The 20,166-nt window shown below is 31.9% G+C and overlaps 1 protein-coding gene across 8 annotated transcripts in view; it reads left to right on the top strand.

Annotated features, from left to right (window-relative positions):
• The window catches only part of LOC126744375 (E3 ubiquitin-protein ligase SH3RF3), an 84,928-nt gene that overhangs the window by 13,913 nt on the left and 50,849 nt on the right, over positions 1 to 20,166 (top strand). For all 8 annotated transcript variants that reach the window (XM_050451749.1, XM_050451748.1, XM_050451753.1 and 5 more), the window contains exons 4-7: positions 512 to 629; positions 708 to 822; positions 7,498 to 7,733; positions 7,797 to 7,902. In XM_050451749.1, the coding sequence (XP_050307706.1) occupies positions 512 to 629; positions 708 to 822; positions 7,498 to 7,733; positions 7,797 to 7,902 (575 nt within the window). The remainder of the gene's footprint in view (positions 1 to 511; positions 630 to 707; positions 823 to 7,497; positions 7,734 to 7,796; positions 7,903 to 20,166) is intronic.

Here is a 20,166-nt window from a genome sequence, read left to right on the forward strand (position 1 = left end):
GTTGATGTCTTTTGGTACATTTTTTTTGCATCCAATGTCTATGGTACATTTTCCTAAACTTTGTATCTTGGATACTTTTAAATCAATTTAGTTATTTGACAGCTAATGTTTTTCATATTTTATAGTACTTTTGTAAATAAAATGCAGTTTTTGAATTTATTAAATAGTCTTTGTCTGATTGCCAATGTACTAATATTAGTTTCCTTCCACTTTCTTTTCTATCGGCTTATTGAAGAATATAAATTATATGTGGAAAGTTGTTGGGCGGGCAGCTCATTTATGATCATTGTGATCATTTCTGATAATTTCAAGAAAAAAAGGGCAGTGGTTGGCCTGCGTGATGTTTAATATGGGTTTGTTACTATGGTTTAGGAGGGATTATCCTGGAACCTGTCCACACCGAGATACATAACATGTCAACGAGTCACCCAATTTGACCCAGATCCATTTTTTATAAGATTGGTGCGAAAAAAGTTCCACAAAAGTACCACTTTTGGTTTCCATTTTTCAGTTCAAAATTTGGCTCAACAGCATTTAGTAGAGAGGAGTAATAATAAACATAGCGGTCATGTGATTCCTCATCAACCATATGCCAAAGCATTATATGACTATATATCTAAGGATCGAGGGTAAGAACTATAATTTTTATATTGTATAAGGTTACAAATTAAAAAAAAAAACTGTTTCTAAGGAAAAGTATCTTTTAGGGATTTGTCTTTTAAAAAGGGAGATATTATCATTTTAAAAAGAAAAGTGGACCCACACTGGTATCAAGGAGAATGTGGTGGCAAACAAGGACTCTTTCCCTTAGCTTATATTCAGGTAATATATTCTAATACAATTCTAAAAAGTTAATGTTTTTAAAAGAATATTTAAATAAAATTGTGTTAAATTATTATTAGATCATTACTGCTAATATTAAAGCACTGTTCATCTAAGAATTAAGTTTAGGTATATGTTTCTAAAGTTATTTGTAAATTAGAAGAAGCGTTGGTTGACAAATGTGTTACAGATAAATACATTAACCCTTTATAGATCAAAGTAAAAACCATAAATAAAAGTTCACAACAGCACCATAGTTTGCGGAAAGTTGAAAGTTCGGAAAACATGTCAAAAAGGTGGATCTATGTACACCATGCGCAAAGTAATATTACAGTATACAATCCGATGCCTTAAAAACGAAATGAAAGTGTGTTATACAGGTTTAACCTGAAGTTTACACTTAGCAACATGGCCAGGTCAGTCTTATATAATGACAATCCTTAATTTTAAATCAAAATAAATATTTTATATTTTAATTAAAATAATACGGGGTTTTGTTTATGCAGAAAAACCGGTTATGCGATTACAAAACTTATCGCATCAGGTCAAGGACTAAAAATCAAAAAAAGAGGGGAAGGAGGTAAATGCATTAGATCCTAATAGGCATGCTCACTTATTATTATAAAAGAACTAAGGTACACTTACATAAGTTAAAACGAAAATTGTCACATATACTATGGCTAAGAAACGACAAACATACATTTCTTTAAAATTTCTAAAATTTTAAAATACAAATACACTTTAAAAAAGTTTCTTTAAAAACATAGACCCGACAACACAGCAGTGGCGAAGCGTGAACTTTCTTTTCGGGTAGACAAACAATAAAAATCGTTAATTAGAAAAAAATGTGAATTCAATCTTATTCACTTTAATGAAATAGATAATTAAAGCGCATAAAATATTACTACTAAACAGTGGTTTATAAATAACCACTAAAAAAACCTGTAAGATGTATTGTGGCCGACCAGATCAACCGTGTCCATAAACAATAACGCTCAACAGCATAATAAAATAGCTGGCCGACTTCGATAGACAAAAGCTCGAATGTCTTTCCCGCGAGTAAATTTTGCATACATAATAGGCTGATGCGGTCGGACCTCTGTGGCCTGCTTAATGCGTATTTGGTTCGATTAGATGCTCCAAATTTCAGAAGACAAATATCAATGTGTCTTCCTGGGGCTCATATACATTAATTATTGTGCGTCAGCCCATATTCTTATCTTAATCAGTGCGGCAGGCGGGGCGCGCCTTCGGATTAATCATATTTAGATACTATATAATAATAGTAAGGATAGCGACTACGTTCTGTGTTAATTTTTTATTATTTTAACAAAAATTACATGAAATAATTACGTGATAAATTAATGACAAATAACTGGATAATTTTGGGTAGACAGTGTCTACCTTGACTACTCGTACGCTTCGCCACTGCAACACTAAAAATCATAATAATTGTCATTTCCCTTCCAAAGGAACAAGTGGAGGTACCTTGTTAAAACTTATAACACTATATACAAATCATAAAAAGAAATTTTATCTCTAAAAAGCTCGCAGTTAAATTCTTATTGCGTACCAAAAATACCAGGTACTCGAGTGTAATTTGAATTGTAGATTGTTGTTACAATAAATAAAAAACGGGTGGCTCTAGCAGTTGGAAAGAGAGAAAAATGAACAAATTGGACACAATTTTAAGTTTGACGAATTTTAATCAAGCAAATTTTAACATAAGGCAAAAATTAGGGGAGGGAGGAGGGTTAAAAGAACATTAGAAAATTACTAGTCAATTAATATTTTAATCAGATTATTTTCAGGAAAATCAATCTGGATGTTGAGTGATTTTTCTTTTGCCTTTAAAAATCTTTGGATTTCCAAAAGCTCTATGTTATTTAGGTTGACGTGGTTTTGTACTCTATGTAATATTACATGGTCTTCTTGTATGTTTGAACGGTGTTGGGTTTCTATAATGTGTTTTGCAAATAATGACTCAGGATTATTTTGCCTAATGCACCTATCATGTTCACTAAACCTGATCTTAAAACTACTCTCGCTTTGTTCTTTGTCTCGCTAACTGGCTTTGTTCGACCCACATAAAAACAACCAATGAAGTTTATAAATGTCTTTAAAAATTTTAATTATCTGTCCGATTTTTATTATTAACCAAAAGCCCACCTAAGGTATGTTAAGTTCTAAAAGCAATATCAACATTAACAGAGGCAAGAACCCTCTGTATTTTATATGAAACAACCCCATTATATGTTGATGAAAAATATTTTGTTTTGTTAGAGTTGATTGTCTAAAACCATTTGACTATAATTGGATGCATTACGCAATAGAATTTAATTTTTAATTTTATTCACTAATTTAGTGTTGAAGTTATGTGTAACAGCTATTTGTCTCATAATAAACAACTCCATCTCTCTACCTTCAGCCGACATCGGAATCTCCAAAGCTCTATCCACATAGCTATTTAAGGCGGCTACCCTATGTGAAAAAACATAAATTTTGGATGGATTTTTCTGATTTTTAAGGCTAAAATTTACTAAAGATTAGGTTGTGATACATCAATGTATTCAGAAAAAAAAAAAGAAAAAATTTGACGTTAGAATATATAGGGTGTTCCATTTAAAAAATACCAAGTTTGTGCCCAATCTTAAAAACATTGCTCTAACATTTTTTTTTTAAATAGGCCACTGACTTATGTAAAAATATCTATTATAAGCAGTTTTCATTTTTTTTTATCTTATACAGGGCGTGAGAGATAATAACATATCAAAAAGTGAACATTTTCGTTTTCGCCCTGTATTTTAAGAACAAAAGTACTTGGAATATTTCTGCTTGTGGCTTTAAAAGTTTTAGAAAAAAGTGATATAGGGTAGCGAAAACCGCAAAGCTATATCTTAAAAAATTACCGAGATACCGTGCAATCTTATCCAAAATGGGACACAGTGTACAGCAGAGGTTGCAGCTAATATACATTTTTTGTGTTTTCTCTATGCCTAGTAGTTAATCTTGAGAGATTTCATTTCAGGTTTTAGACTTTGTTTTCAGTTAGAGATTTCCTGTTTTGGGTGCGTATACCTGGATCTTCTTTTCTAGCAGTCATAAACTTCTGTCTTGAAAATTCTGTTTTTCCTTCAATGTGGAAAAAGCGAAAGTTAGCCCTTTACCCAAGACGTTAAATCCTCTTACATTAAGCGAAATATTAGAAAAAGTAATGGAAATGCAGCTTCGGAAATATGTTAAAGACAACTCAATTTTACCAGTGACACAATCAGGGTTTAGATTAAACCACAGCTGTTGTACGGCATTGGCCTCTATAACTGATGATATTTTATCAGCATTTGATTCCAATAAACATTACTGGTAATGCTTGACTATAGCAACGCCTTTGATACTCTCAACCATGATCTTTTAATAAATATTTTGTCATTTGTTGGTTTAGGGGAGGGGGCATGCGCGTTGATTGTTAATTATCTTAGAGGTATCAAGCTGTTTCGTATAATGGCGTAGATTCTGGTTTTTTAGAGATTTCTTCTGGCGTGCCTCAGGGCTCCATCCTTGGGCCAATCCTTTTTTCAATCTATGTATCAAACATGGCAAAAATATTCATATCATCTAAGCAGCACTATTATGCTGATGATACTCAAATATATCTCTCATTTGAACCAGGTGAAAGTTCCCAAGCAGTGGCTGCCATTAATTATGACCTTGCCAGCATTTACGATTTTTTTACAGTATTATAGGGACCTAATTCATATCAATAACGAGCCTATCAAACACGTCGAGCACTGCAAGAGCTTGGGTTTGATTCTGGATAGTGACCTGCGATTCACGCAGCACGTAAATTCATGTATTCAAAAAGGATTTTTAAACCTTAAAAATATTTATACACATCGTTACGTTTTAAATAGAAAAACACAAATTCTACTTTGTGATTCGCTGGTCCTATCACAGCTTAATCATTGCGATGCAGTGTATGGTCCATGCTTGAGAACTAAGAGAGAACTGATGAGAGTAGAATTCAGAAACTCCAAAATGCGTGCCTTAGATTAATATATGGCATAAGAAAGCGCAACCCCATAAAACACAAGCTTAAGGAAACCAGGTGGTTGACTATGCACAACAGAAGGATTTTTCACGCATCTTCAATGTTTTTTAAAATAATTAATTTAAGATCTCCACCTTACTTATATAATAAAATAAAATTTCGCACAGATGTTCACAATATTAATACCCGGTATAAAGGAAGGCTAACTTCACTCAACCGAAACTTATAAAAGATCATTTTCTTATCAAATTTCAAAAATTATAAATAGCTGCCAAACTAATACCGAAAACATTTTTAGCTTATATTCTTTAAAAAAATACATTTTTAAGAAATTACTGCAGGAACAATAAAGCATAATTTAGTGGTTGTTTCGTTTCTTTTTTTTTCTTTTTTTATTTTTGTACTTTCTTTTCTCTATTCCGATGATGATAACAAAAACAATTAATGCAATAGACTATATATTATGATATACATACATAATAATAGACTGTATCTTTTGCTTTGTGATGTGTTTTGTTTGTGGGGTTGAATTTGTTTCTTTTTCTTTGTGTAGGCATATATGCTGTCACATTTTCTTTTTTTGCTGGTTGATGTACTCTTTATAATTTATAGCGTTTATATTATTCCTGTTTTGAAACTTAGTATAGTATAGATAATTAGGTTAGATGGAAGAACAGGCATTTAGATATCTGAATCTTTGTGCGCTGAATCTCGCCTTTAAACTATTACCCTGTAATTATTGTATTTTTTTTCCTAAATAAAAAGACCTTTATTATTATTATTATTATTATTATTATTATTATTATTATTATTATTATTATTATTATTATAATAGATGCTCGCTTCCGGTGTATATGTATTTTACACCGCAAATATCAGTTATATACAATTTACAAATAAAAATTTAAAATTAGACAAGGAAACTTGTCATTTTATTATTTGCGGGTCTCCTCTTTTTTTCCGTTTCGTCCACCTTTTTGAATTATCGGAAGAAAGAATGATATAAGTACATTACTTCCTAGCTCTTAGGAGTCTTTCTGGCTTTTGCAGTAATATTCATCTGCAGGGACGTTTATCCTGACTGGTTTTACATGGCGTTCTATTGTGGCATGTATGGAGTCTAAATATTTATTCTCAACAGTAATATCATATTTTTTGTTTATTTCATTTATTTTAGAGGAAGATCATCTGCAGTAATGTGTCTCCATTTAAGTAATTCAAGAAATTTGATTTAAGTTTTCGTTTTTTTTTTTAATAAACGGTTCCTTTTTTTATTTTATTGTTTTTTAGAGCCTGTTGCTTCTCTCCGATTGAAAATCTTAAACAGCCAAAATTATATTTCACACCGAATCTTATTTTTTACCCTGTACCATGCATCTTTTTGAAATATAAACCATTTTTTTCGCTTATTGTTTTTTATAGGTATTTCATCGCTGTGAGAAATTGAATAATCTACTAGTTTCGGAACAGTGTAATCGCGATTGATTGATATTGTTTATATGACAAGGGAGGATGTAGTTTAATTATTATTTGAAGTATTTGAGTAATTATTTTTGCTTTATTATTTCCTGTTGGTTAATAATCTTTCTAGCAATCTCGACGTTGTTTTCAATGTCTTTTTCGCCAATAACTTCGCTTTTATCCACTGTTATTTTTGTGTTTTAGTTGACCTTCATCTAGACTCATATATTTAACCATTGCGTCGACTCCCTTTCTTCCAAGGTACTGTTCGTTATTGGGATCATAAATTCATAATTTTCTAGCAGACACAAAGAGAGGTCACCTGTTTGGGCCATTTCGTCGCTTTCGATGCAAACATTTTCAACTAGATCATAATGATTAATATTTACCTTCTTAGATTCTTTCATGGCAGCAGCCGTCCGATCAGTAGCTAACTGCATTTTTTTTTGTTTGTGATGACGTGATAATAAATAAAAAAATTGTATTTTGGATTTTGATCAATTCTACCAACATACAAAAAAAGTTTGCCAAGTGGATTTGCTATTACTAATCTATGCAGACATTTAAAAAAATGTTTTTAGTTCCATGTAGTAGGTACTTAATAGTACTACTAGAATTTTGTAATAATTTTCTGACTACTATTAATTCTTCAAAGTTTTGAGAATAATAAAGAAAACACATCGAAAAATGCATTTGTAATTATAATTTTTAAGATTTTTTACTTAAAAACTAAATAGCACACGTGCACTTGTCGCTTTGTTTTGATTGGAGATAAATAAAGTTGGGGGAGCAACTGCTAACTACCAGCTTTACTCATAATGACTGTTCAATCAGTTCTCGTACCGATTTCATAAACATTTAATTGGGTATAATAGAAAAGAAGACATTGTTGCCAAATAGATAAATATTTTTCAAAGAGGTAAAAATGGAGTGGGCAGTTTCACGTATTTAGCCGACGATATTCAGTTTTGAGCGTGGCGAAATAAACACCGAATTCGCCAGGCCAGGTGCGGAAAGTATATAAAAATTTATTTCAAATTTTATTTAAAAAACCCAAAACACGGTATAATTTTTTTATGTTTTTTAACGCTTGCGATCCCTATTTAATTAAAAACCAACTGGAGCCTGTATATTTTTACTAAAAAAACTTCTTATTGGTTTTTTAGATAATTACCCCGGTGCCAAGCGATATTCCCCAGTGTAAAGCTCTCTACGATTTCCGCATGAACAATGACGAAGAAGAAGGTTGTTTGGCGTTTAAAAAAACTGATATTATTAATGTAATTAGGCGAGTTGACGAAAACTGGGCGGAGGGCAAATTGGATGGACGTATAGGGATTTTTCCATTGGCTTTCGTTGAGATGAATAGTTTGGCTAGGTCCCTTATGAAGTTGTCTACAAAGTAAAAATTGCATAGTTTTATAATTTTTTTTCTTAACCCTTATTTTCATTTTCATGTAATTAGTGTTCAACCGGGGCCGTCTAAAGTTGCCCCACCTACGCCCACAGCAGAAGATACTACTCCGCTTATACCAACTGATCATTCGACTTTAGTGCAAAACGTTAAACAGGTAAACTTAATTCTTTTTTGTATTTTTATTTATATACGGGGTCCGTTAAAGATTGCAAAAAGTTCTATAGCAAAGTTGGTGGGTCACAAAAAAGTTTTAATGAAATATGCTGTATATTATTTCACGAAATGATTAGGCATTAATAGAGCCTTGATATAGCATTTTTAAAATCTGCATGCGGCATTGCCAGATAATTTTTTTGTTTTTTAGAGGATTTGTCTAAAAAAATATAACTAACTACGGATTCACCCTAGACTTACGAAATATGTACCACAGTCAGTCTAATGTACAGGGTGTCCCATTTTGGGTACTTTTTAATGTTAGCGTGATGCGGTTTTCGCGACAGTGTGCTACTTTTTCGTGAAAATAACGATGCCGTTAACAAAAATTCCAAAGCCCTCTTAGTTTTTAAGATATAGGCCATTTTTGAAAATTTGACATTTTGGGACCCCCCTCGTATTTCGGTTATTCTTTAACTTATCGAATATGTAAAAAAACAGTTTTATAGATTTTTTCCGTAGAATGCAGTGGCGTAGATTATTTTTTTTAATATTTACTGTTTTTGAGTTATAAGCCAAACTTATGTTGATAACAAAGCAAAAGTCAACTAAATGTCAAATATTTATATTTTACGGTTTCTTAAGTCAAATATTTGTATTGTAAGTATTTGTCCTTTTCTTTATTTAATAAATTCTTGGAAAAATGGCAGCGTATGAAAATTACGAAAAATATGATATGTTGGTATGTTTTATACAAAGTAACGAAAATTCTGAAGAAGCTTCGGCGTTATATTTTCAAAGGTAAGTAAGCGATAATGGGTACTCAAATTTAAATTACGATTATAAGTTTGTGTTTGTTAGATATCCAGAGAGGCGACGCCGACAACCCTTTATTGAGATATTTGCTCGCTTAAAAGCAAATTTAGTTGAACACGGAACCTTTGTTCGCCCGCGTCGGAAAACCTATAGCAAGGAGAATAGGGAAAGAAAAGAAATACATGTTTTGGGATATATTGAAGCAACACCTTCGTCCTCATGCAGAAAAATTGAGAAAGATATTGGTGTGTCAAAAACTAATGCTCATAGGATCCTAAAAAAATACAAGTATCATCCGTATAAATTTAGTATTGTGCAACAGTTGCACCCTGGCGATGCTGAGCGCCGAGCACTGTTTTGCCGGTGGTATCTACAACAAATCGAAGCTAATGATTTGTTCGGCAGACTTGTTATTTGGACAGATGAATGTTTTTTAAGTGCGGGCATTTTTAATCGTCACAATACCAGGAATTGGAAAACAGAAAATCAGCATTTATTGTTCGAAAGGGCACCACAGGGACGTTTTGGAGTTGGAGTGTCTTGTTTTATTTTGGGCAGAAAAATAGTTTATCGGATTTTTAAAGGAGGTCTTACAGCACGTAGATACCTAGAAATCTTTAAAGAAGTTATTCCTGAACTGCTAGAAAATATTCCGCTAGCACAATATAATGCAGTTTAGCTACAACAAGATCGTGCTCCTAGTCATAATTCAAGGGAATTTCTAAGGAGACCAATGTTTTTATTTAATGCCATTGAAAGAATCACAAAAATGTGCCAATTTTGCATTCGAGAGAATGGTCATCATTTTGAACATTACCTTTAATTTTTTTTTCTTTTTGTTAAATACAGTTGAGTTTTTTGTTTTATATGTTTTGTTGCTTTATGCTACAAAACAAGCATATGTTGTAAAAATTTGAGCTATACTGTTGTAGTGTATTTTTTTTAATAATATGCTTTTGTCTCAATAGATATATTTTGATTGCATCCAATGTATTTGCAATGAATCCAATTCTTTGTTAGTGATTTGTGTAAGTTTTATCTTTGTTATTGTTATTCATGGCCTACTAATAAATTTATGTCCTTAATTTTAGAAAATTGTCATTTATTTGTATGTTTCTTAAAAAAAAGTGCATACCATTATATATTATTGAAAAGGTAAAAAGAAGACAAATTTATTAGTGCATATATATACAGGGTGTTCCATTAAAAAAAAACATAAGTTTGGCTTATAACTCAAAAATCAAAGTAAATATTTAAAAAAATAATCTACGCCACTGCATTCTATGGAAAAAATCTATAAAACTGTTTTTTTTACATATTCGATAAGTTAAAGAATAACCAAAATACAAGGGGCGTCCCATGTCAAATTTTCAAAAATGGCCTATATCTTAAAAACTAAGAGGGCTTTGGAATTTTTGTTAACGGCATCGTTATTTTCACGAAAAAGTAGCACACTGTCGCGAAAACCGCATTACGCTAACGTTAAAAATAACGGAGATACCCCGCAAAAATACCCAAAATGGGACACCCTGTACAGCTCCCGACAGTGAAAAGTTTCACGAAGATCTGAGAGACAAGTATTTAGCGTTCAATACGGCAACGCCGCGCGCTCATGCTTTCTTCTCTTGCGTCTTGCAGCAATTCGGCACGACAACGACCAATAACACCTCTACAAAAGGACAAAGCGCTCCAAAAAATTTTGCTCGTGACGTCACACGTTTGGGCCATGCACTTCAGGTTGATTTTCGCGTGAATTCAGCTGTTGACGCTGCCGTTGTTCGTCCACGGAAGGCTGCCTGCAACGCTGCCTGACTTTGCAGATTGCCGTGAACGTTAGGATGATCTATTACTATCTTAAAATAATTCAATCTATATCTTTAACTGCTCTTACTTTACAATTTAGTTAAAAAAAGAGTGCATCCTTATTTCTCTTTTTATAATTTAAACTTCCATTTTTTCAAATTTTATCATTTATCTAATACCTTGTTACTTGCAAATAGGAGTTCTTTCTATATAAATCTGACAACGGCGCATCTACTAGTTGTGCCACCTGATGAAACGAGAGGTTAGGTTGTTTATATTTATGTTCTGTGGTTGCCGGTATATGTTATATTTCTGACGAGATCCGCAGTAAACATTAGCCCATTTTTGTGTTTTTTTCTAAAATCGGAACTGTTTATTTCCGCGAAACGTGTATGTTATATTTATGTAAACTCTTCGCATACTTTTAATCGCAAAATCGTAATTTCGGATTAGAATAAAATCCTCGAAAAAAACCGGTTCTCGGTCGCCGTTTTATTTGTTTATATCAGACTTTAATACTTTAGTTCGTGTTTAATTTAAAGTTTTTCTCCTAGTTCGGCTTGTAGTTAATACCAGAGTGTAAATATGCCTCAAAAGTGTTGTGTTCCGGGTTGTAACGGAAACTATAAAAACAGACCTAAAGTGCAAGTCTTCGGTTTTCCTAAGGATATACCTAAATCTAAGGGGAAAATGGGTAAAAGCCATACACAGAGATGACTTTGAGCGCACAAACAACACCAAAGTATGTGAAGCTCATTTTCCTGAAGGTAGTATAATAAAGAGTACTTTATTATACGTTTTATTATACATATTAAGTTCAAGATTCCAACACAGGTAAAATTTTTACAATAGAATTACTAAAACCATGTCTGAAACTTTTGAAACTTTTTTACATAGCGAGCCAGTTTGAGTTTTAGCATCAAAAATTAAAACTCCATATACTTCCCATAGTTTAAATGATTTATATGCAATACTTGAAGCAATAGAGCTTACTGTTATTACCCTGCCTTTGGAGGAAAATGTTACCAATAATGACAACCCCAACTGTGACTTAAATCCAAATACTGCTACCGAGACTGCTACCAATACCCTTGGCAATACTATTCTCGATCATGTCAAACCATCAAATGACATAAATAAAATGAAACGTGGGTTCGATTTACAACTGCAAAGGAAAGGTACAGATTGATATTCAAGTAGTACAATAGTTTTGACTTCTATAATCTATACTATTAGTCCTCATGCGTACAAGTATTTAAGAGATTATGGATCCCTAATTTTACCACATCCTCAAACTATAATGGGTATTTGTAACAAACATAGGTGAAAAAAAAATGTTTTTAACTTTTGAAAAAAAAGTTAAAAGAAAAGAAATGTGTTTAGTTTACTAAAGGATCATGGGAGATTTGTGACACTACTTTTTGATGAAATTCATATTGACCCTTACATGGACTATAAAGGCGGTAATATCACTGGAACATCAGTCAATAATAAGTCTCTAGCTTCCTCGGCATTTACTTTTATGATTACAAGTGTGTGTTCCAGCTTTAAGGAAGTAGTTCACATAGCTCCCATCTCCAAAATTACATCAGACATACTTCATAATTTTATTAAGACAATTATTGAAAATTTCGAGGAGATTGGGTACATAGTTTTTAATAGTGTGATAATAATGCCATTAACGGGAAAGCCATTAGTCATTTTTCAACTGCAGACCAACTTAGCATTGTTTATCCTCATCCCATAAATAATCAGAAACCATTATTTTACCTATTTGACACAGTTCACTTACTTAAATGTGTATTTAATAATTGGCTTAACTCTAAACCAAACCAAAAATTTTATTTTCCTGATTTTGACACCTCAAAGAAAAAATGTGCTTCTTTTTCTGCAATTAAAAAATTACATAAACTGGAGTATACCTAAGCTTTTTAAGCTTTTAAAGTCAATATATGTATTTATGTGTATATAATAACATTTTTTACTACTTGATGGTATAAAAAAAATAAAAAAATACCAAATACATATGTTGAATTTTGGCGCAGATGTAGGGGAGTTGGGAGTCTGCATTTAATATTACACCATAATATTTAACCTGACATTCAACCAGAACTAAAACATACCTTTGAATGTTTCCTGAACTCTATTCCTAGCATTTTTTAAAGTAAGCCAAATATTGAGATATTAGCATATGAAATCCCTTGGTTTTTAAAAATCGGTGGCCCACATCGATGACGTCACGCGTCAAGCACTAAGGCCTTGTCTTTGAGTGGGTGTTGCAACGACGCGACCCGATTGCCCATCGAAACTCTATGTTTGAAAAGCATATTCCCACCCCACCAGACAACAGTTTCTTTTCTTGTTATGGATATTATATTATTTTAATAAGTAGATTCTTATAGGGAGCGGTAATAGTATAGTAGCCATGGAATTAAAGTTTTGTTTTTAGATGAGTTTGTAGGAAAATTAGGCTCCTTCAACCCTCTCCAAAAAAAAATTGAATTTGAATATGTTTTTTAATAATAAAAAAAACTGACATTATGCCAGATTTGCAATTAGATTTTTCTATTTTGATTTTAAAACTTATTATTTTTTAAAGTTTTTTTTAATGAGTTTGGAGGAAATATATTTTCCTTCAAACCTGTTAAAAAAATTGACTACTCGTATTTGATTTGATAAACTTTTTACTTAGCGAAAACCAGCAGCGTCTAATGATTTTTGTCACAAATATTAAGTTTCCCTCTGAGACGCCACTTAAATTGAATCTAATTGAGTGAAAATTAGGATTATCTACATATGCTAATAATGACTAAAGTTTTTTAGTTTAAACTTAAACAAATAATATGGTAAATATTTTAATAGCAGTTTCCTTTTAGAAAAAAAAGTGAGGTTCATATAAATTTTCCTAGTTCAAAAGACAAATGCAAGATATGGCCATAGATTTAGCATGTATTGTTCTTTTTTATAACAATTTGGAATACGGTTTTGTTTTTATATGGCAAATCTTAAAATTCATCTTTTTTAAAATTATGTCACGGAGGGCGCCACCACCAACACTTTATTTAAATTCAGGTTTTTTTTAATTGCATAGCTTTTTTAGGCTTGGCATAATTTAATTTATTATTTAAAATATGTATTGTGTAAACAGTTTTACTTAAAAAGGGTATATTTCAAAAATCTCACTACGGTTAACTCTTTTCGATATATTCACATTTAAAGTTTTTATTTCACTCAACAAAAACGACATTCATAAACTATTTAAATTACTTTATTACATTTCGACTAAATAATACAAATATTTGCCAGTAAATGATCGATATAATCTCCATACATTTTAAAATTCTTTTACTGAAAGATCGTCGAATCTTAGGAAATCATTGCTCATTTCGAAATGACTCAGCAGCAGTTAATATTTTTACCATTAATTTCGTGTATCCCCATATATGCAAAAATCCAATGGGTTAAAGTCTGGACTTCATGCGGGACAAGATATTCGACTTCCACGTGATACGCAATAAGTAATAATAAATAACAATGACCGACAGAACTAACAATAAAAATGCAATAAAAGGTAATAGATCTAATACGTTATATACATCTTATACGTTACTAATTGTTTGTTTTTAATTTTTCATAACCACTCATCACAGTAACTGACAAGAACATAAGCCCTAACAGCGACGATGACATTTATAATAATTCATCTTGTCAGGCATCGCCTACTTAACACATATTTTAGCCTGAAATAGGAAAATTAAATTTTATAAGTGCCGAGAAAACGAGATATAAAAATTTACATTTCTACAGTCCTATAACGTCAAAATGGTTTCTAGTTAAAGCAAAACGACTTTTACATTTCTACTTTAGAATATCAAGACCTATCCTAAGTCGCACACCTTAATTGATAGTTAACTTAGCTAACAGTGTGGTCCTTGAACTAAGAATTATACATAGTAGTATTAGATAAGCCTAATAATTATTTCAAGGAATGTAAATGCCGTAAACTTGAACTGTTTTGACGTTACACGCTTCAAAATGTTAAAAACGTCATTTTCTTAAAAGCTTCGGTTTTCAAATACTAAGCAGCGATGGATATGAAATTAAAAGCCCTTTCTAATGAAGTATTGACCCCATTTGCAGGAAACAAATTTGGGGATGACGCTCCCATATATTGAATTAAAGATTTTGTTATGCTTGTGACATCAAAAATTGTCAAAAACTTGACGTATGTTTTGATTTTTAAGAAAAATCATTTTCCTTGCCTGTAATGCTTTACGGGAAGTTTATGATGTCTCACCCTATACATATATTCGACACGTGAGTTTTTAATTGATTATTCAATATTTCTGAGCTTTTTTTATACCTAAAAATTCTCGAACGATGTTATTTTTATGGACGAAAAGACTTGGCAATCGACAATTCCAGGGTGAGTAAAAATTTATCGTCCGATACGGTCCTAAATCTGTTTGTCAGAGACCCCGAAGTGGACGATTCTCAGATGCTTGTGATTGGATGTCTTTGAATGGTCCTGGAGTAATTTGGCAAATAGAGGGCAATCTGACAGGAGCATTCTCAAAAATATGTTGCTGCCGTCCGTTGACGTCACCTATCCCAACGGATTTAAAATAATTTACGACAAATACTAACTACTCGATATTTTATGCCATATCCAAAAAGCAAAATTTTTTTATATTTTTCATATCCATTAGTATTTTTTGAATTTGAATTAAAACAAAAAATTCAACAATTTGTTAAATAAGGTATAACTTTTGCCAGTCTGCTTTTAAAATATCGAAACAATTATTAAATATTCAGTTCTTACATATTTTTTTTTCTAAAAATTCTTTTTACCTTAAAAAGTGAGGTATAAGTTGGCTTATTTTGTTAATCTAGATAAAGATAATAAATTAAATGTCATAAACTTTCAGTATATAATTGTAGTTAGTGGGTATCGGATTCTAAAGTAATTTCATGTCGTAAAAATATAGGTGTTATTAACATAACAACATAATAAAACAAATGTATTAAATTTAAAATAAGGAAAATAGCCCTTTCGGTTAAATCCCACTCTTTCATTTTTACAAGTTTAATTTTTCTACCACTAACGATTTGGAATAACTCGGAGGACAGTAGTTTTATTGTTACCCAGTATAATATATCATTCTGAGGTGTTCAACTGATCTAATTTATGTATTACCTATTTCACAAAGATAAAAAATTATTATTGACATAAAAAATAATAGCATTATTTTATAAGTTGCACTATTAAATTGTGAAAACTCTGTTTAAAAATATAGAGCGATATTTTTGACGTTAAAATTCGCCTACCAGAAAAACTAATTTATTCTAACAGAGATACGACCGTTTGGTGGGAACAACTGAGCCGCAAAAGCAAGGCGTGCAGCTCGGCGCGGCGTTACCGGTGTTGGCACGCGAAACCGTTCTCACAGAAATGCCTGAAACTTTACTGACGGGGCCTGTACCTGTTAAAGACTGGAGTTGATATTTTGTCATTTTTGTATTATATGGTTGTTATAAATTTTCTAATTTATCAAAATTAAATACGCAATATCTCTTAACATTCTTAAATGAAACACCCGGTATGGTATATTTTTTTTGATACCATTAAATTTATCTGTGAAATGCCTCAATTTTTTGTTAAACATGTCCTATACCTAAACCATTATTTTTTTAATGTATCTTGAGTTTTGTGTAAGGTAAGTATAAAAAAGCGTATTTTGGAATTTTTATCACTATTAGGGGTACTGCAGGGTGAATCGCTCACTCGACAAATTTTTTTTTCTTACTTTTCTTCTGATGTTGATAATTTTTTTTTCCAGTTACGGCTCTCGGAGTATAAGTATTGATGGATTTCATAATATTACCCTTCTGCTTTATGCAGATGACTTGTTTCTTCTAGCTGACGTCACCTTCCCTCTATCAAAATCTACTCGGTCAACTTACTTGTCATAAAAAAAAGAGTAAAATCATGTATTTCAAAACTGGTCCTACCTTAACGTTCAACTTTATTCCTAAAGGCACACCGCTTGATGTGGTCACGGAATTCTCTTGTGTTACTTTCTCGAGCTGGGCACTTTTTAGAAGGATAGCTGAAAAATCTGCCACCAAAGTCGATCAAGCGATTGGCGCAGTATTACCTACTTTATAATCTGCAAAGATTGGATCATGGAATAGTTTCAAAACTATTTTAGTGCCTCAGTAGTTCGTGCCTTCCAGTTTGTGGAATAAGAAATAGTGAAATTCTGGATAGAGCACTATTCTTTTTCTAGAACTACATCCTCTGCACTTATTGGACTTGAAACTGGATCAATTCACCTTAAAGTTTTTATATTTAAAATCATTTTAAATTTTTTAATTAGAATCCGGAATATGGATGGAAACGTTTGCCTAAAATCCGGTTTAATCGTCAATTATCACTTATCAATAATTAGAATAAGGAAGTATTAAGTAAAAGGAAGATATTTAGTGCCCTAAGACGTCAGGATATTTGGAGCAACCTTTACGACAGCCTTTTACTTTGAAAAAGACACACACTCCTTGCAGCCTTTAGTGGCATGTGTTTCCAAGAGGATCTAAACATAGCTTAAAAATCTCTAATTATTTTTTATTAGCATGATATTTTTTAGTATATTTTGTCACTATGAAAATATTCCTGCAAACCATCTAACCTTTACCCTTTTTGATCTATTACTCAAGAATTTTGTCCCAAATTAGACTAAGTAATAATATCTTCGGCAGGTTTTCCTTTAAGAGTACAATATTTCGATTTGAGTGTGGAGGAAAACAAGTAGAATATTATGGTTAGTACGAGGGTTCTTGGGCAAGAGGTAAATAAACATCATACAACGGTATTGCGCACTTTAAAAAAACACAAATGTTATTCGTATAAATTCAAAAAACATCAAGAGCTGCAGGAAGGAAATGAAGAGCTAAGAATGGCATTTTGTTTTGAAATGATGGAAAGAGCAAATAATGATAGGAATTTTTTAAGAAATATTTGTTTTACCGATGAATGTACATTTACCCTCAACAATGAACCAAATGTTCAGAATTGCCGGTATTGGAGCCAAGAAAATGAACATCGCTTTGTTCATACTCGGACACAATATCCCCAAAAAACAAAATATGTATTCGTGGGAATTATCGGACATCATATCATTGGACCCTTTTTTATGGACTATAACCTAACAGCTAAAACCTATTTCGACTTATTTCAAAATCAAATTGGACCCCCCTTGGAAGAAGTTGTTCAGGAAGATCACATGATCTAGTACCAAATGATGGTTGCCCGGCCCATAATGCCCGTATGGTTAGAGAGTGCTTGGAAAATGCTTTTAACGGCAATATTATTGGTCCACGGTACCGGATACTTTGGCCAGCCAGGTCACCTGATCTTTCACCGAATGACTTCTTTTTGTGGGGTCACTTAAAAAGTGTGATTTATAAAAGTGTAAAATTTGAGAATCTAAACCAGTTACAAAACGCTATTTCGTTAAAATGTAATAAAATTTCCCAATATCAACTTAGTAACGTTAGAAATGAATTTTATGATCGGTTAGGATATTGTTTAGCTGTTAATGGGGGTTGTTTGAACATTTGATTAATTGATATTTTTATGTAATTATTATTTTTAAAAAAGTTATTGCATTTTATTTTATTTTACTTTTTCACACTTAGTAAAATATTAAGAGTTCTGTTCTCTCTTTTTTCGGATCTATTTTCGATCTTCTGAGTTAAACATTTACAATTATTTATTGCAATGTCTTTGGACTCGAATTTAGTAACAATAGGTTTGATGGGAAAATAAATTGAAAATATTTCAGATACTGCTATTGGTTTAATTAAATTCTAAGTATGAAAAATAGTATGTTGTATACCTAGTAGGAAAAGCTTAACATTCCCGGGCGATCGTGAAAATTGACAATACGGAGTCCGGGAATGTGGCTTTTCCTACGAGGTCTACATACTACTTTGTCCAAAAATCGGGAATCGTTAAAATTACGGTAAATCATTACTATTCATGTTAAAAATTTCAAATCAACATTATTATTTTTCCCTTAAATAAAAGAAGCCATAAGACATTTTCACACTTTCGTAACTACGGAAACGAAGTACATAATTTTAAATTGTCAAACTTGACGAGTAAAAAGTTTATTTGTAGCGTCTTTCCATAGTGTTGATTTTTTAAAGTTTTAAAAAGCCAAAGTAACGTGTAAAATTATGAGTGATGATGACTGTTCCATTTCTGGAACCCCCCCAGAACTCACGGAGGCAGTGAATGCTGCGTTATTGGAATTGTTACCAGTAAAATCTAGAAATAAGTATAACTATGCATACAACCGCTTCATGGACTACCGTACGAATAAAAATGTAACTTCTTTCTCGGAAAATGTTGTAATGGCATACTTCTTGGGGCTTGGTTCCAAGATGAAATCTTCAACTTTATGGGCCAATTATTCAATGCTGAAGGCAACTCTTGCAATTAGACATGATGTGGATATATCTAAATATTCAAAACTTCGGGCATTCCTGAAACGGCAAGCACATGCCTATAAGCCAAAAAAATCCAAGATTTTAACTAAAGAAGAAATTAAAAAATTTATTCAGGAAGCTCCAGATAAGGAATATTTAATGATTAAGGTAACTTACAAAACTTCAAATTTATATATTTGGATTCTTTACATGCTTATTTATTGTTGTAGGTAGCTCTAATATTTGGAATTTCCGGAGCTTGCAGAATGGAGGAGCTGGTTAAAATGACTGTACAAGATATACAAGACCTACTATCTAAACTTTAAGTTACCATACCGGATTCAACAACCAATACATCAAGATCATTTATAGTAAACGAAATGTACTTAAATCTATACCGCAAGTATGTCTCTTTAAGACCAAGAGACATGAATACCACTCGTTTTTTTTTTAAGTACCAAAATGAAAAAGGTTGTAGACAAGTAGTAGGAATTCACCAATTTAGAAACATGCCTAAAATAGTGGCCAATTATTTGAATTTGCCAAACTCGAAAGAATATACCGGCCACTGTTTTCGTCGGTCTTCTGCCACAATGCTTGTTGATTCTGGTGGAGATATTACTAGTTTAAAGAGACTGGGTGGATGGAAATCAACAAACGTCGCTGAAGGATATATAGAAGAGTCTCTTACTAATAAGGAAGAAGTGGCAAATAAAATTTACACAGCAGAAAAAAATCAAAAAAATAAAAATTTAATATTTCTAATACGGCAGTAACGCCCAATATTAGTTATTGCCATACAAATAAAATTATTAGTTTGGAAAATATTCAACAAAATAATGCTATTAGTTCCCAAGTTCTTCCAGTTTTCAATACTTGTACTAATTGTCAAATAACAGTAAATATAACAAATAATAAGTAATAATTTAAAAATATAATGTTAACCTTGTTTGTGCTGAAAGTTTTAAAAATAAAATTGTTTAGAAAAAAACCTGTTCGCATTTATGTTCTAAAGTTTACTGTATGGAAATAACATTTCCTTACAGTACAGAAATGAATATTTCCTTACTGTTATTTTCGGTTGCCAGGCAACAATCAAGTTGGAGGAAATATTGACTTTTTCTTTCAAATATGTTGTCAAAAATGTTATTAT

This window comes from Anthonomus grandis, chromosome 14 (assembly GCF_022605725.1).
Source record: "Anthonomus grandis grandis chromosome 14, icAntGran1.3, whole genome shotgun sequence".
Classification (NCBI taxonomy): Eukaryota; Metazoa; Arthropoda; class Insecta; order Coleoptera; family Curculionidae; genus Anthonomus; species Anthonomus grandis.